This window comes from Taurulus bubalis, assembly GCF_910589615.1.
Source record: "Taurulus bubalis genome assembly, chromosome: 1".
Taxonomy (NCBI): Eukaryota; Metazoa; Chordata; class Actinopteri; order Perciformes; family Cottidae; genus Taurulus; species Taurulus bubalis.
Window position 1 is genome coordinate 20,580,416 of NC_136589.1, and position 22,460 is coordinate 20,602,875.

General features: G+C 39.8%; 1 protein-coding gene across 1 annotated transcript in view; it reads left to right on the plus strand.

The window, feature by feature from the left end:
- LOC306735997 (cadherin-6-like) overlaps positions 1-17,335 on the plus strand; it is a gene marked incomplete at both ends in the record, with an annotated part of 38,195 nt that extends 20,860 nt beyond the window's left edge. Inside the window, 5 exons of the mRNA XM_079217575.1 lie at positions 7,550-7,686; positions 8,709-8,830; positions 14,052-14,169; positions 15,264-15,515; positions 16,821-17,335. Of these exons, the coding sequence (XP_079073701.1) occupies positions 7,550-7,686; positions 8,709-8,830; positions 14,052-14,169; positions 15,264-15,515; positions 16,821-17,335 (1,144 nt within the window). The remainder of the gene's footprint in view (positions 1-7,549; positions 7,687-8,708; positions 8,831-14,051; positions 14,170-15,263; positions 15,516-16,820) is intronic.
- Positions 17,336-22,460: the final 5,125 nt, after the last annotated feature.

Consider the following 22,460-nt stretch of genomic DNA (forward strand, 5'->3'; position numbering starts at 1 on the left):
CCGAACCCCCTGAAATCCTTCAAGGCGACATCATAAGTAAAATACTTCTAGACTTCTTAGAGGCACTTTTGCGTTTCAAAGATAGTTCCAGTCTGACTGTTAAGCTCATTTTCTTGACTGTAGAACATTGTGTAAAATCCTTTTGGTGGATTACAACCGCTCATTTTTAATTTACCTTTTTTTTCAATTATAAAGATATAAGAGTATTGATTAAAAAAAAACAGAGTAGCCAGATGGGTTATAATGTTTTTACGATACATTTAAATAAATCGATTGCTCTGTAAATCCTGTCATTTGCACTGCTATTATGTTTTAGCCTGCGGTCAATTAAACCTTCACCTTAAACTTGAAAGCAGTAAGATCACTGCTCTATCGTAGAGTCACACTGACAACAGCAGCCTGAAATACAACACAGGAGTGAACAAAAACGACCTGCAAGCTAGATGCTGATGCTGGTCAGCTGTAACTCAGCTTAGAAACGTAGGAACATTTGGATGCTAAATGGTCCATAAATACTGCTGCTAACAAAATGGGATTTCTCCAGGCCATGTAAGCTACAGTTGTATGTTTTGTCTATCCTGTTTGACAGACAAGGAGCATTGCTGATATTTTTTAAAACCTTTGTTCTTCATTTCAAATTAACATCAGAAAAAACAACTCTCTGTCATTGCGGAAGCTTGGCACCATCCTCCAGTTCCCCCCCAGCAGTGTTGGGGTAGTTACTCAGAAAAAGTAACTAGTTACAAGTTACTAGTTACTTCTGAAAATTGTAACTAGATTACTTTACTAGTTACTGCATTTGAAAAGTAACTTCACTACTAGTTACTTTACTTTCCATTTTTTTAAGCAAATGTCCAAATTAACCGCAAAGATACATGGCCAAACATCATGGCCCTTTCATCACTTTATTTTCAATGTTCAATAAAGGGCATCTCTTAGCCTTTCCACATAGTGTATTGTAATTGTAAACATGCAAAACAAAATGGCATATAAAACTCAGCCATTAACTTGAACGAACATTCACCCTGTTCACACTGTCTGACCAAAGAAATATGCCTCACTTTAAAATCCACAAACAACAGGATACAAGAGGCTATGTATGGTGGACATTCAGGTCAAACAGCATAACACATTAAAAACAGGCTTATAGGAATCATTGTAGTGGTTTAAGAAAAATAGAAAAATGAATGGCACTTTTTCCCATAACATAGAAACAGAAATGCACTTATCCCAAAAAATAGAAACAGAAAATGCAATTAAATAACAGAAAATCCACTTCATCATTGCCTAAATAAACAGAAAGTGCACTATATCCTATGAAGTTTATAATTTTTCTCTATTCCCTAACCCTTCAAAATAGCGATTGTATCGCATGAGTAAAAGTCTCTGGAATCTTTTATCCGACAGCCTGTTCCTCCTTGGGGTCAGAACAATACTGCCCAGGCTGAAAAGCCTTTTGACAGTGTTGTAACTTGTTTTATTACATGATTTACTCTTATTGTGAAGAGCATGTAAACAAGAAGTGCTTTTACTTTGAAGGCAGAAAGTACAATGATACGTGCTTGTTGACGCTAACTAATGTTGATTTTACGTGTGGAAAATATATACATGTCTGGTGCAAGAGCGCGTTCTCAATCGCTTTAACAGTTGTAATACTGCAGTTCACCAGTAAAGTGATTCCGTTCATACCAGACGTGTCTTGGTCCTCATTAGAAGCTCAGACAGGTGCACTTGATAGTATTGGAGTGTTGTATTGCTTTGCAATATCCTTAATCCTAGGGAACCTGGAGAGAACCTCCCAGTTGGATCCGGGCACTCCGTCTCCTTCTTCGTCTCATCCATTCCCCGCTTCCCTCCTATGCACCAGCAGCTACGTCACTCAAATCACTCAAATCGGAGTTCTGTGATAGACTGCTCATGCAGGAAGTGTCGTGTGACTCGCGCGCCACTAAAAGAGAACTTTTCGGACTGGTAAAAATGTCTTGAGTAACGCAGGAACGCGCGTTACTGAGTTCTAGTAAAGTAGTGTAGTTACCAATATTTTGAGTGTAATGCGTTACTTTACTTCGTTACCTATAATAGTAATTACGTTACTGTAATCCGTTACTTTGTAACTCGTTACCCCCAACACTGCCCCCCAGGTTGTTGCTCTTAGCTTCTAGTGGCCAACTCAGCCTTCGCCATCTAGTGGAGGCAAGTCCTCAGTCATAGATACGCTCTGAATTTTGTATTGATTACCGTTTACCTCAATGCTACCAACTGGGGTCCTAATTTTAAGCATCACACACTATCGGGTGGTAGGGGCACATTGTCAGGCATTTTGAAAGAGACGGACACATATGTAGCACACACAGATTTGATCATGTGTTTTGTCTATTTTCGTTTGACACAATATGCAAATTATCTTTTACTTTCCTAAAATAACTAGATAACTAAAGAGACACTCATTAGAGCTGTGTCTGCAACGAACAGTGTTTATTGTGTGATTGAATGAATACAACCACTAGTTGTAAAGCGTTATAAAACAGTTCATTCAAACTCAAAAATAAGTGACAATGTACAAGTAATAGGCTTGAAGTAGACGTAGATTTCACTTCATACAACTGTAAACTCACCAAACTGTCTGGTGGATTAGCAGCGCCTCAGTGGCGGCGAGTAACAGCAGTGTACGTGCTGGTAGTTCCGTTACCTCTTAGCGGTTGACCAAATAGATCATCTAAAACAAAAAAGCAGCGGCCGTAAAAGTGTTGACTAAACACACATAGTAGCACCTGGAGGTCGTATGCACTCACATGTGTTCTCACTAGCGTTATCACTTTAAGAGTGGTGAGTGAAGAATCAGCAGGCAGTCAGTGGCAGAATAAAACGGGTAACAAAAGTTGTTTGAGAAAGTGAATCCCCGCAACCATGAGAGGTCCTTCACATGCAGACAGCTAAACTATGATGCAGTTAGCTGCAGCAGAATGAGAGATTAGTGGACAGACATAAAGGTGCACACTCACACCACCAAACACATAACCTTTACCCAAGTGTATGATTTCTTAGAGCAGTGCATTCTGAGGGTCCCCAGGGACTGAGTGTGTTGTACGTGTGTATGTTTTAATATGTTGGTATGATGAGGGTTTAAGTAATTATTCCTTATGTCAGACTGAAAACAGTAAACCTGTTTCTGCAAAAAGTTTGCACATTTCCACTTCCTGTCCTGCTGTTTTAGAAATCTCACCAAAACTACATTGAAGTTGGATAATTTGTCTTTAAATGAACCTCGATTCTCTAAAGGCGTTCTGGTAAGAGTCTGAAAAGAGAACCAGAGGAGAAATATGAAGTAGGTTGGAAGATATGTGGTCCAGTCATCATGGTTAAGATCATAGAAGCCGTCTGACGACTGTACTGCTCTGTGTGAGTTCTGTGTGAGAACTGTTGACTACACAGCAGAGACCTGACCACAGGCTATATTCCAACCCTGCTGCCCCCCTGCAGAACTGTCCATTATTGATCTCCGGCTTCAGGATAGTTTGAGCTACTCTCCTATGAGTAATTGATCAAACGGCATCACACATCCTGGGGATCATCAGATGTTTACAAAATAAATTGCCCAAGACCCTGGATACATTTGATCTGTTGCAGCGAGTATTCAAACGTTCTTGATCCCAGTGGGAACTTTGAGTCACTGCCAAAATAAGGAAAGGACACGCAAAGCCTTTGATTTAAATTGGTAATAAATTGAATTGAAACAGTGCAGTGTAAGCACAGAGAACTGCAGGATAATCATGATGTATACTATAGAGATGGATAGATGAAAGCAGTGTGTGTTTGAATGCTCACCACTGAGCCATGGAGTGTTCTTAAAGTGATGTGTCATAAGGGGGCACAAACACAATTTCAATTGTCCCTGTGTTTATGTCTTTGTGTATGTTACTGCATCATCTCTAATTTTACTGTATAGTGTTTTCTAATTATGATTGAGCCTGAATGTACTGAAGCAATGTTCTTTTAGATTCATCTATCTTTTTATAGAAAACAATAATTAAGATCGAATGGTACATAATTAGCAGCTAATAGCAGTCGGATGTTATATTTTGTAGTCAGCAGTGACACCAGCCGTGACCCAGAAACTGAGCATGATACAGAGCAATATGCACTTCCTGCTCACAGAGCAGTTTGCCTCTCTTTGACAGGAGAAAAGGCGCCTCACTTCTATTATCTGTGAAGCTGTGACGCTGTGAAGAGCTGCATTCAGAAACTAGTTCAAAAGAGAGAGTGCTCTGTGAGCAGTCCACAGACAGTGGAAAGAGATTTACAAGTAGCTGTGATGTTTTGAACAGACTACATTACGGTTGTTATAGGACGAAAAGACAGCATGCAGCGGCTTCAAGTGCAGCACAATTATGTGCTTTTAGTTGTTGAATATCAAGGTGGGCCATTGTTTTATTTTTGTCCAACCTTTTAGATCTTAAAATGGTAAAAATTAAACACCAAAGTATGGTTAACATTTTGTCCTACCTGCCACCCAGATGCAATGATAACAATACACAAAAAAACAATCCATCAAATCCAACATTTACCACTAGCTCCAGTGAATGTGCCAAACAGGCAACTTTGCCTATTCAACCATGCAGACGGGTTTAGCAGCCACACGTTGCATTCGTTGTCGTGGACGTATGCAGACACTCTCAACTAAGTTTCCACCGCATCAAAAAGTTTACCTGCCAGGTTGTCACTGTGTGTCTGCCTGGTTTACACTGTGTTTACCACAGTGAGGGTATTGCAAGTGTCCGGTCGAGAGACTCATTAATATTCCTAGTAACAATATAATTATGGATGGTAAACGGACCTGTACTTGAATAGTGGTTTTCTAGTCTTCCGACCACTCAAAGCTCTTTCACACTACTTTTTTTCATCCACACACTGATAGAAGGGGCCAAGGTTCCACCTACCCATCAGCAGTAGCTAACGTTTATACACACATTCATACACCGTAGGCACAGATACATGAGACGTTTGTCGTTAACTGTCTTGCCCAATGACACATTGACATTGACTAGCGGAGCCAAGATTCGAACCACTGATCCTCTGATTGAAGGACGACCCTGCTCACCACTGAACCACAGTTGCCCATTAATACATTTAGCAATCAGCATGAATACATGCCCGTAGGGAACCTTGTTGTGTAACAACTTTAAGCGCAAAGTCAACGTTTACTTTAGTTTTTTACATCTGACCTTAGTGGACTTTGTACTCTTTATAATCAGAAGTGTCAAGTAACGAAGTACAAATACTTCGTTACTTTACTTAAGTAGAAATTTTGGGTATCTATACTTTACTGGAGTATTTATTTTTCAGACGACTTTTTACTTCTACTCCTTACATTTTCACGCAAATATCTGTACTTTCTACTCCCTACATTTTAAAAATAGCCTCGTTACTATTTCATTTTGGTTTGTTTTCATTACGGCTTGTCATCGTTCAAAAACACACACACAAAAAACCTCTCCGCCCCATTGCCCACAGATACGTGCGCGCACACACAGGTGAGCGCTGAGCACACAAACTAGCGGACAGAGAGCGTCGAAAAATATGTCGCGTGAAAAGTAGACCGCTATATCTGCGTTTTAAACGGTCCCAGGGTGAAGATGCAACAGCAGCTCTCCTGTGAGGAACAACCGGAGTTCTCCTCGCACCGAACAGCTCTCTGAACCCGGAGCAGGAGGTGAAACGAGCCACGGTGCTCGTGTCTTCTACCAGCAATGAGCTGCTGGCTTCACATATTACAAAAGTACAAAGTATACGGATATAAAACTAAGTCATTAATAAATACATGGACAAATGTCTGTACTTTCGGGTAAATGGTTACGGTACGCCGTTAACAGGTTACGCTTGCGCATGCGCGATTTGACGCGACGCCGTGAGCTCCGTGAGCTCGTCTTTTCTTGCTGTTGCGTTTCTCAAAATAAAAAAAACAGATCTAAGCTCAATATTGAGCATGAATTGAGAGAGGCCGTATCAAATCTACAACCCCGTTTATAACATGTGTCGAGGAAAGCAGGTCACTGCAGCCACTAATACTGATACAACGTGATGGCTCACATATCTGCACTCATTCTGTTTTGTTTGGCAAAAACAATTAAAAGCTTATTGTTTTCCACAATGAGCTATTTAGTAGTAACTAAATACGAGTAATTTTTTGCACAGATAGAACTTACACAAAACATTGTCTGATGGGGCAATCTTATTTACTTGTAAGTGATTGCAATTTTCTTTATTCTGTTATTTATAAAAGCACAGATGAGTCACACAATTATTTTATTTACAGAAAAAGTTTGAGAACCACAACTTTACGTGTTTGTGTCGGAGTTGCCGCCGCCGCCTATTTTGCACTATAACAATACTTATAGGCAACTAGTTATCATGTCTTCCGCTCCATGAAACGCATGTTAATGCTCAGTAGTACACATATGGTACTTTAATGTATTTGCATTGTAATAAAATGTGATAATTTTAAATGGGCATATATGCAGCTGAAACGGGTAGCCTAGTGCATCCCACATTTTTCAACATAACATTTTAAAACATTATAGTCATTATGGCCTTTATAAAAATGATTGTTTTGGGGGAGGTGGGGTAGTGCACTATAGGCTCCTGAGACGCGGCTTAAGAGTTTGTCCTTAATGGAAAAAAAACATTCCCCTTACATTACTTTTACTTTTATACTTTTAAGTAGTTTTTAAACCAGTACTTTTACACTTTTACTTAAGTAAAAAGCTTGAGTTGATACTTCAACTTTTACAGAAGTATTTTTAAACCCTAGTATCTATACTTCTACTTGAGTAATGAATGTGAATACTTTTGACACCTCTGTTTATAATACCACATAACTTTCAATTATAACAGCCCCATATACTAGCTTTCCACAAAAAAAACTCCACATTCAGCATATGCGTTGGTACAGAAACGTACGATATCAACATTCCTGACGACTGGGCTGAAATAGACGGATAAGAATGTTTCACAGCATCTACCCCCCTCACACTACAAAAGACTGTATTTTAAACACAAACCAATCATCATTAAGTGTTAACCTTTCCTTTCATTTTGACTCATTTATATTTTTTCTCAGTGCCAGATTGTGGCTTTAGAGAAAATGTGGGTTGGAGAGACATGCTTTTACATGTTGGAAAGGCAAACAGAATGTATTATTCATACTCACACATTCACAGGCCTCCATGGATTTTTTTTTTAATAACTAACATTGTTTAGTTTGGACCATGAAAAACTAATTTTAGCTGCCCAATATAAAATGCAAAATACATGTGGGATGTACCAGGAGAGCTTCACACAGCTGTTCAGGCCCACAATGATGCAAAGTTCATAAGCTGCCATTGTGCTTTCCTCAAACATGTTTAATAAGGCCACAGTGTACCACATGATGCTCGACTCTCTTCCATCCCAGATGGAAATAGTCAATTAGTGTCCCGTTCAGGTGATCCCTGGTGGTGCTGCACTGAAGGTCATGTAGCCCTGTCTCACCTCTCCTTCTGGCTCGTTGCAGGTACTCTATCGACCGCCGCACCGACACGGACCGACGGTTCAGCGTCCATCCAGGGAATGGATCTGTGTTCCTGCTCAGAGGCCTGGATAGGGAGGAGACGGCCTGGCATAATATTTCAGTCGTCGCTACTGAGTTCAGTAAGTCCAGATCGAATGTCTGCTACCACAACGTATCCGTCACAATCAGTTGTACAGATCGCTTCAGTCCAGCTCTTCAGTTCAGCCTCTACCATTCATCCTGGAAAGTTATTTGTGCACCTCAGAGAGTCTAAATATGACATTTAAAAATAGCAACCACGTGTAGTCTACAGACCAGGGGTCCTATTTATATCTGTTGCGTACCACAAAGCGGGGTCTGAAAGAGGTCTACGCCACTTCCCACTCAAATGTTATGCTCTATCAAAACGAGACAGGGGTCATTGGCGACGCAAATGAAATGTGAGAGGCATCATTATACGTATAATGATGCCTCTCACACATTACATTTCACTTCATATCACTATTCCTTAAGCAACTTTAATTGCAAAAGATACAAACCAACTTGAAATCAAACTTGAAATCAAACTTGAAATCAAATTTCACTTAATATTTCATCAGTGCTGTGTGCTCTCCAGAGTACCGAGAGTGTTAAAGAATTGCAGACCAGAGCGTCGGAGGTTTAAGAGCATCAATATAAAGCCTTATGTATATGAGTTTCTTATCCTTTTTTTATAATAGCATAAGAAAAATGATTGAGTTTAACTAACGTCAATGTTAGACCTTTAGTAAGCTTTTGTTGTTGCCTAATGAAGATGAGTACATACTTAATTATGCACTCATTAAAAGTTGACTGAATCTAAAGTTGTTGTTAAAGAACTCATCTCAGACTGACAAACAGTTTTATTACGTCATTATCACACACACACACACACACACACACACACACACACACACACACACACACACACACACACACACACACACACACACATTCTTACACCAATGCAAAACATAACACAGTCATGCCATGAGTGTGTTCACTTTTTGTCCCCCAGAGCAAGATGATTTGTGCTTTCAGGGGAATACCGTATCGGGATTCGGGTACATCCCCAGCTTACAGTGTTAATGTGTGGGAGTGTGTCAAAGAGGAGCTGGGTGTTCAGTCTGTGTTTGCCTTTCAGATAATCCCCGTCAGAGCAGCCATGTTCCGGTCTACATCCGCCTGCTAGATATCAACGACAACGCTCCCACCTTCGCCGTTGTCTATGAAACCTTTGTCTGTGAGAGGACGAAGGTCGATCAGGTACTACAGCGTCATCCCTTTAGCACATATTGCACTGTATGGTTAGAGAGCTGGGCAGGGAAAAAATCACCATGTACTGGCTACAATATACTGTCCTTTTGACACTTATGTAACCAAACATATTGGTTGTCCAACAGAGCTGAGGGTTGGGGTTCAATACCATTTAATTTACCATATTCAATATCAAACCTATACACACTCTAAGGCACCAGTTTCAAAACTATGAAGTTAAAAAGCTTACTCCTGAGTGTGGCGTCTGTCAACTAGCAATATGGTTTTACCAGGGAACACAATAACCACTGTTGGTTGTGCAGTACACTCACAATGGACTGTACTTCTAAAGCACTTCTCTAGTCTTCCGACCACTCAAAGCGCTTTAACACTACACATCATCATTCACCCATTCACATCACCATTCACCCATTCACATCACCATTCACCCATTCATTTCACCATTCACCCATTCACATCATCATTCACCTATTCACATTGCCATTCACCCATTCACATCACCATTCACATCACCATTCACATCATCATTCACATCACCATTCACACCATTATTCACCCATTCACACCATTATTCACCCATTCACATTATCATTCACATCACCATTCACCCATTCACACACGTTGATGATTTCACATAATCCCCGTCAGAGAGGTGACCATGCAAGGTGACCTCTGACCATCAGGCTGCACTCACACCAAATCAGGCCTCGCAGAGAGATCCCAGTCCTCCCATCCATTGGAATGAGGGTAGTGTGTTTAGAAAACAAGCTTCAATTATATGTATTATACAATTCCATACATTTTACAATATACTACAGGGTAAGAAGGTAGCATTTTGAACTGATATATCCCCAGTTTAGTATTTACATTATGACAATCATGTATTTGTGCTTGAGGTAGAGCACAAGTAAAGACCATCAAGTGAAAGTGCATTGTTTTGTCTCTTTTATGGGCCTATAGAGGAGCTGATTTAGTTAAATTAAGTTTGCTTAATTACAACTTGGGTCGTATTCATAGTTGTGGCCATCATTTCTAACAGTTATAATAATGCTTTCACGCACTGTAGTTCTGCAATGAGGGATTATTAGCAACATTTCAGGTTGACCACTAAATGAAGTGGTTTAAAATATGAATATTTAGAATATTTAGATCATGTAGATTTACTGTCCTAAACGTCTGACTGCTCGTGTTTGTTGACCTGTCAAACTTGGTTGATGTTGTTGACATGTTCGCAGATCCCAAAAATACTCATGTACAGGATTTTAGAAAAAACATGACTCAACCACTTTTTGTAATTATTTTTCGTACATGATCTATTCAGCTTGTATTTGACCCCTAATGTAACAATTCAATTGCATTCTTCTCCACACTGCTAGAAATGCTGAAGCCTTTATGTATGTTATTATTATGTGGAAGTCAAACTTAAACATACTGAGTCTAACACTCACACACATGAACACACCACTATCACCAATCACTGGCATGACTGTCAAATTGTGATTAACAGAAATAATCTTTTAGGAGATGGGCAGTCCTGTACAGAAACCCCCACACATTATATTGTACACAAATACAATACACACACGTCTGTGTGTACTAATGATTCTTGAAGGGGCAGTCAGTCCAGTCACATTATTTCAGTGAGAATCCAGTCTGCCCAGAGCACGTGCTGCTTAGTTATTGTGCAATGATGTGCAGTGAACCACTGACGCATGAAGCTAAAGTAAGCTGCTGATCCCCTTTTTCCAGTGGAAAAAACAGAATGTGGATAGAATCAGCATAATTACAACATTGACCCTTGTGCTGGGTGTGATGAATATATGCTAACATGTCTCGTATCTTTATTTGTTGTTTTTTATATCAAGTGCATCATTTACATTTGAAAGATTTATCTGTTTCAGGAAATCAGGAAATCAGGAAAGCTTTGATATTTTATATTTTTTTAAAGACTCAATTTTTACAGCCAAGAAACAGATCATATTATAATTAGCTTAATAATTTTAATGTTCAATGAGAAACAACTTTGATTTTGTTAGACCTCCGTAATATTCAATTCAATTCAGTTTATTTTGTATAGCCCAAAATAACAAATTACGAATTTGCCTCGGAGGGCTTTACAATCTGTGCACATACGACACATAATATTAAATATTTCATCAGTTAAAAATGTGAACGCCTGAAACAGTACCTAGTGTAATTGTACTCTGCTGTAATACCACTGAGACATGAGTCATCACATGCTGTATGTAACTAAGCTCTCTCTCACACACACACACACACACACACACACACACACACACACACACACACACACACTGCTGTATCTGTGAAGCTGAATGGCTGATCCGTCATGGCCGCTGACAGGTTATAAATAGGGTTTTACACACAAACACATCATGCTCTAATATAATGCAATAATTATTGCACACACACACACACACACACACATTACAAGTTAAATATAACACAATTAGATACTGCACTTTGGTGATGTGTGCACACAGCATCATCTCATTAGTCTGCCACCCTTCTGTCCTTTAACAAAGTCGTAAAGTATTCAATTCAATTTATGTTGTATAAAAAAATCACAAGTCACAGATTTGCCTCAGAGGGCTTTACAATCTCTACTCATGTGACATCCTCTGTCCCGGGACACTCTCATCGGATCAGGAAAAACTCCCCAAAAGAAACCTTTAACAGGAAGGAAAAAAGGACAAAACCTGAGGGAGAGCAGCAGAGGATGGGCAGAAGTGCAACAGATGTCATGTGACTAGAAAGAAACACTTAACACAACCTTTAAAGTGAGATCAGAATGGTTGCACCTAAGAGACCAACATGTAGATGATTAACCAGATCATTATTCTCTAACCAGAATGTAATTTGTGAAGGTAAAACTAGTTAGCGCCATCAACTATTTTAAATACAATGCCTTGTTGTGGGGAGAACCAGCCAGAAGAGGAACAATTGTACAGCAGAGCTCAGCATGATCAAACTGCAAACCCAGCAAGTGAAAAAGGGTGAAAGTAGCATTTTAATCTCTCTGACGTGTCTTTGCTTCCATTGTCTTGAACTTCTTCCCATCCTTTTTCCTTTTCTTCTTCTTCTTGTCTTCCTCCTCCTTCTCTGATGTGTTAGAGGAGGAGTCAGGTGGTGAGACTTACCTAATGCCATCTGGCAAGCTAGCTAGATACTCATCAATAATGTGTACGTGCCGGCAATCTAAGAAACATACTCGCCACTCGTGCCGCTGACGGCTATCGTCTCCAATGTATCCATCACCTGGCTGGCATCCTTTCTGGCCTGGGTCAGTGCACCATTTTGTTTTAGTTTGGAGTATTCCATAGTGTAAACACAGTTGTTCCTGAGCACGTATGACCTATAAAGCAGGATTTGATTTATTATGCAGATCAAATCATAACCTCTTGGATGTTTTCCTAAAATCATCACCATCCAAAGCATTCTTTTTTTGCAAACAATGGGCAAGATTCACCCGGCTAAAGAGGGTGAATCAACCCTAACAGCCTAACAGCACGCTGCATAAAGCAGCAGCACAAGAACGTGGATAAAGGAAAAGTGGCAAAAATGCAATGTAGACTACATGTATGTTTCTCTCCTTTCCAACATAAAGTAATGCAGATAATAATAATATATAGTGCAAATAAGTAAAACAAGAACATTTAGACAACATATAAATATAGTTTCTTAATTGATATGTTGTTTAAATCAGTGGTTCTCAACTGGTCTGACCCCGGGACCCACCATTACCCCTGAATGACAAGCTCCAACCCAAATCGAGGAACCCAGTCTCAACTTCTCAAATGTATTTAATAAAAAGATGGTGCAGTTTGAAGCTGAGATAGTACAGCATATGTATGCCAACACAAAAACAAGTTTAATGATAAACCAAAACGACCAGTTGGTGGCGATGCTAGAGAGGGAACTGTTTGCATTTTAATTAAAAAACTAAAAGTGCATCTTCAGGACACAAGGTATTACAACATACATAACAATTCAGAATCTTCAGCCATTTTCAAACAGACTCAACAGCTTTCATGCACAAACGAAAAAGTCCAACAACTAAGAAGTAGTTTCAAAAAGACTCAAATGACCTAACTTTAACTGAGAATACACACTCACTGAATCTATGACAAACACTTTTCTATGAAACAAGTCACTGTTTTGAGGAGCAGCTTTTCCACAAATTCAAAATAAATTAAACAAAAAGTGCAATTCAAAAGGATTCATAGATTCAAAATGAACTTTTCTTGTGATTACCTCATCAGTAGGTAAATACTGAAAAACATTATGCTTTACAGAAATTTAAGCAGCGCTCAATTCTCCTCCCGACCCCCGAGTTTTTTCCTGTCATGCAGGCAGCACCATCAGTTGTGAATTTTATATTCAGTAGGCTGTTTAATTTAATTAACCCCCATATCAGAATGGTTTGACCCAACCATACGCTGCTGAAAACATGGAGGGACAAGTGCAAAACAAGTTGAAACCAGAGCCGGCAAAAAAAACGACACTCCACTGCATAAAAAAGTCCCTTCAAAATGAAACCACAGGGTGAAACAATAAATATGTATATATATTATATAATTTTCCCAGGCAAAGGGCCGTGACACACCAGTTGAGAATCACTGGTCTAAATGTTCTTTTTTAAATATTGACACTTTATATTATTATCTGTCTCACTTTATGTTGGACAGGAGAGAAACATACTTTCAAATCTTCTGTATGTTTGCACAAATGGAAGAATTGACATTAAAGATGACTTTGACTTTGAACTATCAAATATGACTCAGCAGCAATATTTTTGCTTTGCCACCTTCTCCACCTGTTCTTTCTCTCTTGTGTTCTCTTACTCCTGTTGCTTCATGTAGGAAAGGCTTGATGATGTGCTCAGTTTGTCAATCTTGAATTGGATTGTTTTGCGCCTCAACTATCTTATGTATAATGTATCATCTTCAAATGAAGACTTGACGTGAGGCAACATCAACAAACATATTAGAATAAGCGTATCATTTTTAGAGGTTGCTCCTAACTATTTTCCCAAAAGAAATGAAAACCATGATTGGGATGTGTTCTTTTTTCTTTGTTATATGCGAGGACAGACTGTTACTTTGAAAGGAACCAGTCATGTTCCATTCATTGAATGCATGTTTACTAATGGGATGTTCATGTTAATGGCTGCTGGTGTCTCTGACAGCGGATCCAGACAGTGAGTGCTGTTGATGCCGATGAGCCGTCAACAGGACACAAGTTTTTCTTCAGCCTGGCTTCTGAGGGGACGCACCGCAGCAACTTCACTGTCCAAGACAATAGAGGTAGGCAACACTTGACCAGATACTGGCTGACTGCACTTTAAGGGCCTTAAATATGTTACACTAATTATATCAAACAGACATTAAACAAAGACATTTGCCTCATGTGAACTGCTTTAATTCAGAATGAACCACAACAACGACATGAAAACAAGAAAAAACAATTGTGTGTGTAAAAAAAGATAATAAAGGCTTCACTCATTCATCCCTCAACCAACCAATGTAATTTACAGTATCTACTATTACCTAACAGCCTAACAGGCCATTCCGTTTCGATAACATATTATAGTCATGGTGATATTACAAAAAGTGATTATGATCCAACGACCTGCAGCTTCGATATACAGTAAGTGGCCTAATATTTCTGTCTTGTCTGACATTTCTGAAAATAGCTTATTTGCACAAAAACTGGAAACAGGGAAACAGCTAGATAGGCTCCGTTTAAAGGTAATTGGAATCAGCCTACCTGTTCTCACTCCTAACTCGTCAAGTACGCAGCTAGTTACAGTTTCAGTTTGTTCAGTTTAAGTCGTGAGCCGGTATGGCTCCGAGCTGTTACCTTTTCTATCCATAGCTAACTATTTGGGGTGGGGTATTTGAGTAATGAGAAGGAGGAGGAGCCTACTCAGGAGGCTTGGAGGCAGTTTTTCCAATAACTGGGTGTTTTTTCTTCAGCTTGTTCACTGTCTGTAGTGACTTTAACAAATATCCAATTGATATCATAAAGCCACTGGGGGGCAAACGGGAGATCTTGTTCGTTGAGTGTTATACCACAAACAATGAAGTGTCCAGTGCACTGTGCCTCTTTCAATCCATTTTTTCCGTTGTACAAGACAAAAGAAAGCAACAAAACTACATTATGGCTCCAACAGCGTCTGATAGCGAGGCCCATGTGTCTGTATGGGACACATCGTCTTCACTAATTCCAATGTAAAAGATCTGCATCATTAAAAGATGACGTAGACCAAAGAGCATGAAGGTTTGCTTATGGGTGAATGGGTTGGTAATTAAGTGATCCTTATTCTCATACTAGAGGGTGTCAAAGTGTTGGCTTTGTGCACTGCATGTGTGCTCCAGTGATGCTTTCTCCTATTCAGACAACACGGCTGGCATCCTGACACAACGAGCCAGCTACAGCCGCCTTCAGCAGAGCGTCTACCTGGTTCCCGTAGTGATCAGCGACGGCGACTACCCAATGCAGACCAGTACTGGCACTCTCACTGTGAGGGTGTGCACCTGTGACCGTGAAGGCAACATGGAACTGTGTAACGCTGAGGCTCTGAGCAGCTCTCCTGCTCTCAGCACTGGAGCTCTTATCGCCATCCTCCTGTGTGCCATCATACTGCTGAGTGAGTTGCTGTCGTTGATTGTTGTTTGTCTCGTCAAATGTCTAATGTCTAATGTATGCACCTTCTGCCTAACCACATTCCTCGTTTGTGCAAACATTCCTGGCAATAAACGGTTTCTGATTCTGATTCTGATTCTGATGAACAGTAAGAACACAGAGGACCAGGCAGGAACCGGAGTAGATGTGTTAGTAGATGGGCTGTATTGTATTGTACTGTACTGTACAATGTGTTCCATTGAATTAACATATTTATGTGAAACAGAGTAGTAGATATAGTTTAATTATGCATCAACCCAGCTCTTCTCTCCAGAAACCAATTCTAAATTTCTACATGTGTGGAGTTGAGTTCAAAATGAATAAACCCATCCTGCACGTTTGGGATGCTATTGTGGTGACGAGATCTGTCAAAGACAGACAGAAATTTAAACACCTAGCAAAGTTCCAAACCTCTCCTGTGGTAGTTCCAGCTAGAGTAGGTTTCTCCAGGATCACGTTGAGCCATGATGCCTCACTCACCTCACAAGATGAAAGCATTACTAGTTTCTGCGCTTTGTATTGTTAAGAGCTACAGGTCAAAATACAACCAAAGTTGGTTTGTTTACTCATAGGCCTTTATGTTTAAGTAAATGATAGAAACATGTAGTAATGTAATTAAATACACCTCTTTTTTAAATAGGAGTTTATGCAAAAACATGAAAAGACATTGCAAAATTCTAATTGGATAGTATGAATAATTTATTATAAATAAAAATGAAAAAACGTAACACATTTGATAGAAACACAATGTGAAATATATATGGAGAAACCATAGCTTTTTTTCCTTCATTTTTCTAATATGACAAAAGGAAAGTGAAATGTGTGTGCTCACAACATCGCTCATTGCAGAACTCTGAATCATCATGACAACTGCAAAGAGACAGCTTTGTAAAAGGACTGTGGCACCATGAGAAAACTAAATATCAGAGCTGAGTATATAAAGTACTCGTGTGTGAGGCCAGAGCAGCTTCCTCCACAGGCGTGTGTGTGATGAAGTGTTTGGTGCGATATGGTTTGCAAGGTCTTCTGGGTAAAGTGTCAGCTTCATTGCAGCCGTGATCATGATGAAGCAACCGAAGCAATAACTTGAGCGAAGCAATAACTTGAGTAAAATGTTGTCATAAGCAATAAAAACAAAGCTACCAAAATGAGACCCTTGAAATATACTGAAATGATTATTTGATATAAGATCTGTCTTCATTGGCTGTTTATTCAAGTGCTACAATGTAACATGTCTAACCCCGTATCTGTATGCTGTCGTCTCCTGCAGTGATCGTGGTTCTATTCACAGCTTTAAAGCGACAAAGAAAGCAGGAGCCGCTCATCGTATCCAAGGAGGATGTGCGGGACAACGTGGTGAGCTACAACGACGAGGGAGGAGGAGAGGAGGACACGCACGCCTTCGACATCGGAGCCCTGCGGCACCCGGACACCGCTGCCTTCCTAGAGGAGTCCACCAAGCAGAGGCGGGACATCATGCCCACTGACGCCCGGCTGTATTCACCACAACACATACTCAGCGTGCCGCCAGTCAGCATGGCATCACGTGACAACAGCGATGTGCGCAGGTTTATCAATCAGAAAGTGCTGGAGAACGACTGCAACCCGACAGCGCCGCCGTATGACTCGCTGGCCACCTTTGCCTTCGAGGGCGCCGGCTCCGTGGCCGAGTCTCTGAGCTCACTGGGCTCCGAGTCTTCTGAGGCCAAGCAGGACTACCACTACCTGAGTGACTGGGGGCCCCGGTTCAGGAGGCTAGCGGACCTGTATGGTGCTGAGGACTGACCTCTCTCAACAAACACATCACTCACTGCTGCAGGGCCGAGGTCGGTAACCTCCAACTACCACACACTAGATAAGAACAATACGGAGAAGCTTTAAGAACACTTTTATAAGTACAGACGACTGTACTGACCTGTCTCACTGCACATGATCCACACGTGTGTGTACCAGAGGCCCGAGTCATTTTCAGAAGGGGACAAAAGTTCAAAATATCAGATTTTGTGAACTGGAAGTAACAGATGTAGAAATGTAAATTAATCAGCCCAATTGTGGGTGGTTTTGAATCCAAATTTGACAATTTTGTATTTTGAATTGACAATTGGACTTAAAATACTTTCAGGCTTTGGTTTAAATCTCTCTTGGGGAAACAAAACCCCGTTTTGCAAAGTCTTTATGTGGCTTTACATTACATTTAATAAGGCAAACTGAATACTATGACTCAATGCACTGATGTATTCATGTTTATGCAGGTTGGATTTTTTTTGTTGCTGAAACCAAGAGAATACAGATAGTTATGCGTAATTTCTAGTTTTATAGCTTTATGATTAAGTGTATATTCTGTCAGAAATGTGGTTGAACTGAATCATATTGATGATTTATAGAACTATGTCCTGCACTATGTTCTATAAATGGGTAATTTCACTGGTCATTTTTCTACAACATGTTCTACATCATTACAATGCTAGAAAAGCTTTTTTCACTGATGAGCTTTCATAAAGGTTAAGAGCCCTGACTTCACAGTAGAGGTCACTTTTCATCCCAAATTCAGTTCAGTTTGAGTGTGAAGTTACTCAGCATACTCAAATAATACCTTCCGAGAATCTGAGCCATTAAAGATTCAACACTGTAATTGTGAATAATAGTAAGGATGTTTGATCATGATGACAACAACAAATCCATAGTCATGTGTTTACTTGGCAACAAAATCACTTTTACACACCGTTAGTTTAGGGTTTGGTTTTGTGGGTTGCATTAAAATTACTTTTAACAAATTGTGTGTTGGGGCTTATTGGTTCAAACTTGGCCTTTGACACTTCACAGCCAGTTCCACCGTGAATGTCGATGACTCAACCTCATATCACATATAACCTCATATCACTGCTCAGTTGGATTGAGCGCCCCCTGGTGTCTCAGTCAGAGACATGAGGTGTTGTTGTTCATTTTAGTTAATTAAAATTTAAATTTCAGCATTTGCTTTGATGTCAGAGTGCCAAAAGGTCAAAGTCACAATCAGGTGACCTCAGGGCTATGTTCATATTACCATAACAACTACTGAGTCAGGGTCCTTTGTTGATTCAGATATTTTATTATCCTGAAATAATATTTGTGTGTTTTGGCAGTTCCAACATGGTCTGCTCTTCAAGCTGAAATGTCCACATATTTTTCTTTTTATTGTTTCATTATTTTTCATACCAAATATGTATGAATGATATTCATACATTGAAAACAAATTACTGTCCAGCTTCACGTTTTTAAAAATCATTTTGGAGGTGTGAAACTGTAAATGATTTATTGTATGTTTAATTTGATCAAAATAAATTAATGCAGTGAAAGAAACAGGAAACCATGTTGATGTTCACTTTTACAGAGGGATATCTAAATGTGCCAAAAGTTACTCAACAAAAGAAAATGAGAAGGAAAAGTAGAGGAAAGTACCCACATGTTTTATTTCTCTCAAATCCAACAGCAGAAAGGAAGCTTGGTAAAGTTTTTTTTTAAACGCCCCCTCATTCATCTGACCCAGTGCATTCTGGGACAGATTACAACCCCATGACCCTGCGAAGGAATAACACACACTTGATAAAAACACATTCAGGTTTTCAGAACGGATGCAGTGCTCACACAAGATATGTATTATATCAGATATATATTTGATCCTAGTCATCATGCTCACATGGAGGTTCAACATACCCAGAGACTCTCCACCAGATACATATTCCATATCTATGTATCGGGGGAACCTGACAGATGTGTGTTGGCGATAAAGAGCAGTGATTCCTCCTCGGCCATCAGGGCGTGCTTTGTCACGGTAATGATATCCAGTAGGGGTGGTTTGGTTGACTGTATAGTAGTTCAGATGTTTTTGCCAAGTTTCAGTGAGGCAGAGGATATCAAGGTTGTTGTCGGTAATGAATTCATTGATGATTAGGCTTTTGTTGCTTAGTGACGGGTGTTGAACAGAACAAGTTTCAAGGAGTGTTTTGTGATTGGTTGAGAGGATTTGGGTCCTGAGGTTGGCTGAATTCACATACCGTTTGTTGTGAAGACCAGCAGGTGGTGTCAGGAGCATATTTCACATATTTCAGTTTGCTGTCCTGTCTTAAAACTACTACTAGTTCACATATTGTGTCATTGACCTCCTTGCAGATAGTTTCCATTGTATTTGCAGACATGTGCTCACCCCAATAGGTGAATGGTAATGGTTTGTGCCTCTCAAAAGGATACAATTATGACTTTGAAGAAATTTTAAAATAGCATAACTTTTCCCACAATGAGCCTTTGGTCCAGCAAACACAGACCACCAGTGTGAAAAGTTTTTATTGAGCTTTGGCAATCAAATTTCAGAAGGAAGTAGATCTCAGATTAGTTAATAATTTAAGTAGCATACAACAGTAAGGTAAAAACTGAAAGATTAAACATATAGACTTTGTCCTGAGGCTGGCACAAGATGGAAAGCCATGATGTACCTTGTGAGCATTAACGTTGTCAGTAACTCCCACAGCAATCAGCTCCTTTGATTTTGAGACATCTTATGTGCAGGAAAAGCACAGGAAAAGCAATGGAGTGTCCAAAATGGAGAGCATGAATAATACTCTGGAAGTTTCATGCCAATCTTCCGATTACAATTAGATATTTTTTGTGTGCATGTGGAAATCTGGTCGCTGCAGGAATGCTCAGAGGAGCCACCAAGAGAGGAACATCTCCAGCAGACGTCATCAGGATGTGGCCAGTAGCTGCTGGATGATGTACAAAAGCTGACTGAGCAATACACATTTAACATCCCAAGTCCCTGCTGCTAGCAGAGCAACCCCAAACGTCAGCAATATAAGTAATCAGACTACAGATGGGTGGACATGATTTGTTCTTATTTCTGTGGGAGAAATGAATACACAGAAGAGTATGTTGGTTCATTTGGATTGTTTTTGTTTCATGTTTTCTGTTATGTATTTCACTCAAATTGTTTTGTTAACAAAACTACAGAATATTTTTAGTTGTGAGTCACTTCTTGAGATGCTAATACACAGTTTGTCATACTGAACAAAACTTGTTCAGTAACAAAAACAGCTTGCTTTACCCGTTGCCCTCGGCCTCATGGGTTGAATCAGGAGGCTCTTTTCTCCTGGTTTCAGGGAGCAGGAAGTGGAGAGCTCCACTGGTCAGTGTGAGGCTGCTGTATGGACCAGTGCTACACAGCCAGGATGTTGAGCAACATCTAGCCACCAGCTCCGCTTGCAATGGAGCCCAAACCAGAGGCTGTTTGTCTGAAACAGAGGCATACAGAGTTCAGGCGTGCACAGCTTTCTTATATAAAGTATTCCATCGCGGTCTGAGCAGGTTCTCTTTATTTTAACTCAGTGAAACCGTATCATACTAAACTTCATTTAATCTCATCAAGCTTCTGAAATAGTTCAAAGGAGGTTTAAGTTGTTTTGTTTGCATAATAAAGAGACACATCTAACTTCATAGACTTGAATGAACCGGTGTTACGGTTTAACAGGCGACCATGTTGACTGGCGACTTTCGGCCGAAAGCATCTCCTGTTGTCGTCGTTACAGCAGATGTTGAGAATAGCAAGAGAACACGTAGCTGTCCTCGTGAATGCCGCATTGTTTAATTCTGCAGTTCAATGTCTAACCTTCTCGTCTAAAGTCTCTGGTCAAAACATACCGGACTAGACGTTGTTGAGTCTTTTCTGGGAAATAATCCACGCGAGTGGAAACGTCGCTTGTTGTTTATGTGTTGAAACAGGAAGTCAGCAAATTGCCTTTCCTTTGAAATAAAGTTGTTACAAATAACACATAATGACTGTGGAGTCTGTTTTGTGCAAATATCTGTCACGTAAATGAACTCTATAGTACACGAAAAAGAAGAGACAAAAGATATAAGTTTAATTAACGGGATTCAAACTCATATCATTGGGTGGAAAAAGATCACAGGTCAGTGGCATTACCACTTCACCAGGATAGACATAGTTGATTTTCTTGTGGATTTACCATGAAATGATCTACAACACAGTCAGCAGTCACATTTAAACGGTAGAGACCCACCAAATCAACTTGCGACCAACTGCGACTCCATGGAGCATGTTGACGTGACCTGCGGAGCACTTTACAATATCGCTGCTTTCTCAAACTAATAGACAGCTGTTTAAAATCAGACCATTCAAAACGTCTTTGTAGAACTACAAAACAGTTGAGTTCAGTTGAATTTAATAAGGGACACCTAAACCATGTGAATATATGAAAAAGTCAATGTGGTCAATGGTGTATTATAAATGATATATGGTCATAAGTGTATGAATACCCAAACATTACACCCATATGTGATCGTTTACCATCTGTTCAAAGATGGGCATTGGCCATATTAAGTTTGTCATATTCACAAATTAAGTGGTATAAATCACAGCCTTACAACTAACAAGAATGGAAAAAAAATTAACTCTTTGTATCAAATATTATTCGTTCACCTTGAGTGTTCACCATGTCTACATATTGTGTTGTGATCATTTATTTCCCTTATTAAATTCAAGTGAACTCAACTGTTTGACATCTGTGTTCTTGGCTGGTTGAATTCTTATGGCTCTGCTTTTCTTGTTCCCTCCTTTGCGTTATTGTCCACATTGTGTATTTTCACCTCATAACAACACCACAAAGATCTGCCTCATTAATTTGTAGTTCTACAAAGACGTTTTGAATGGTCTGATATTAAACAGCTGTCTATTAGTTTGAGAAAGCAGCGATATTGTAAAGTGCTCTGCAGGTCACGTCAACATGCTCCATGGAGTCGCAGTTGGTCGCAAGTTGATCTAGTGGCTCTCTGCCGTTTAAATGTGACTGCTGACTGTGTTGTAGATCATTTCATGGTAAATCCACAAGAAAATCAACTTTGTCTATCCTGGTGTAGTAGT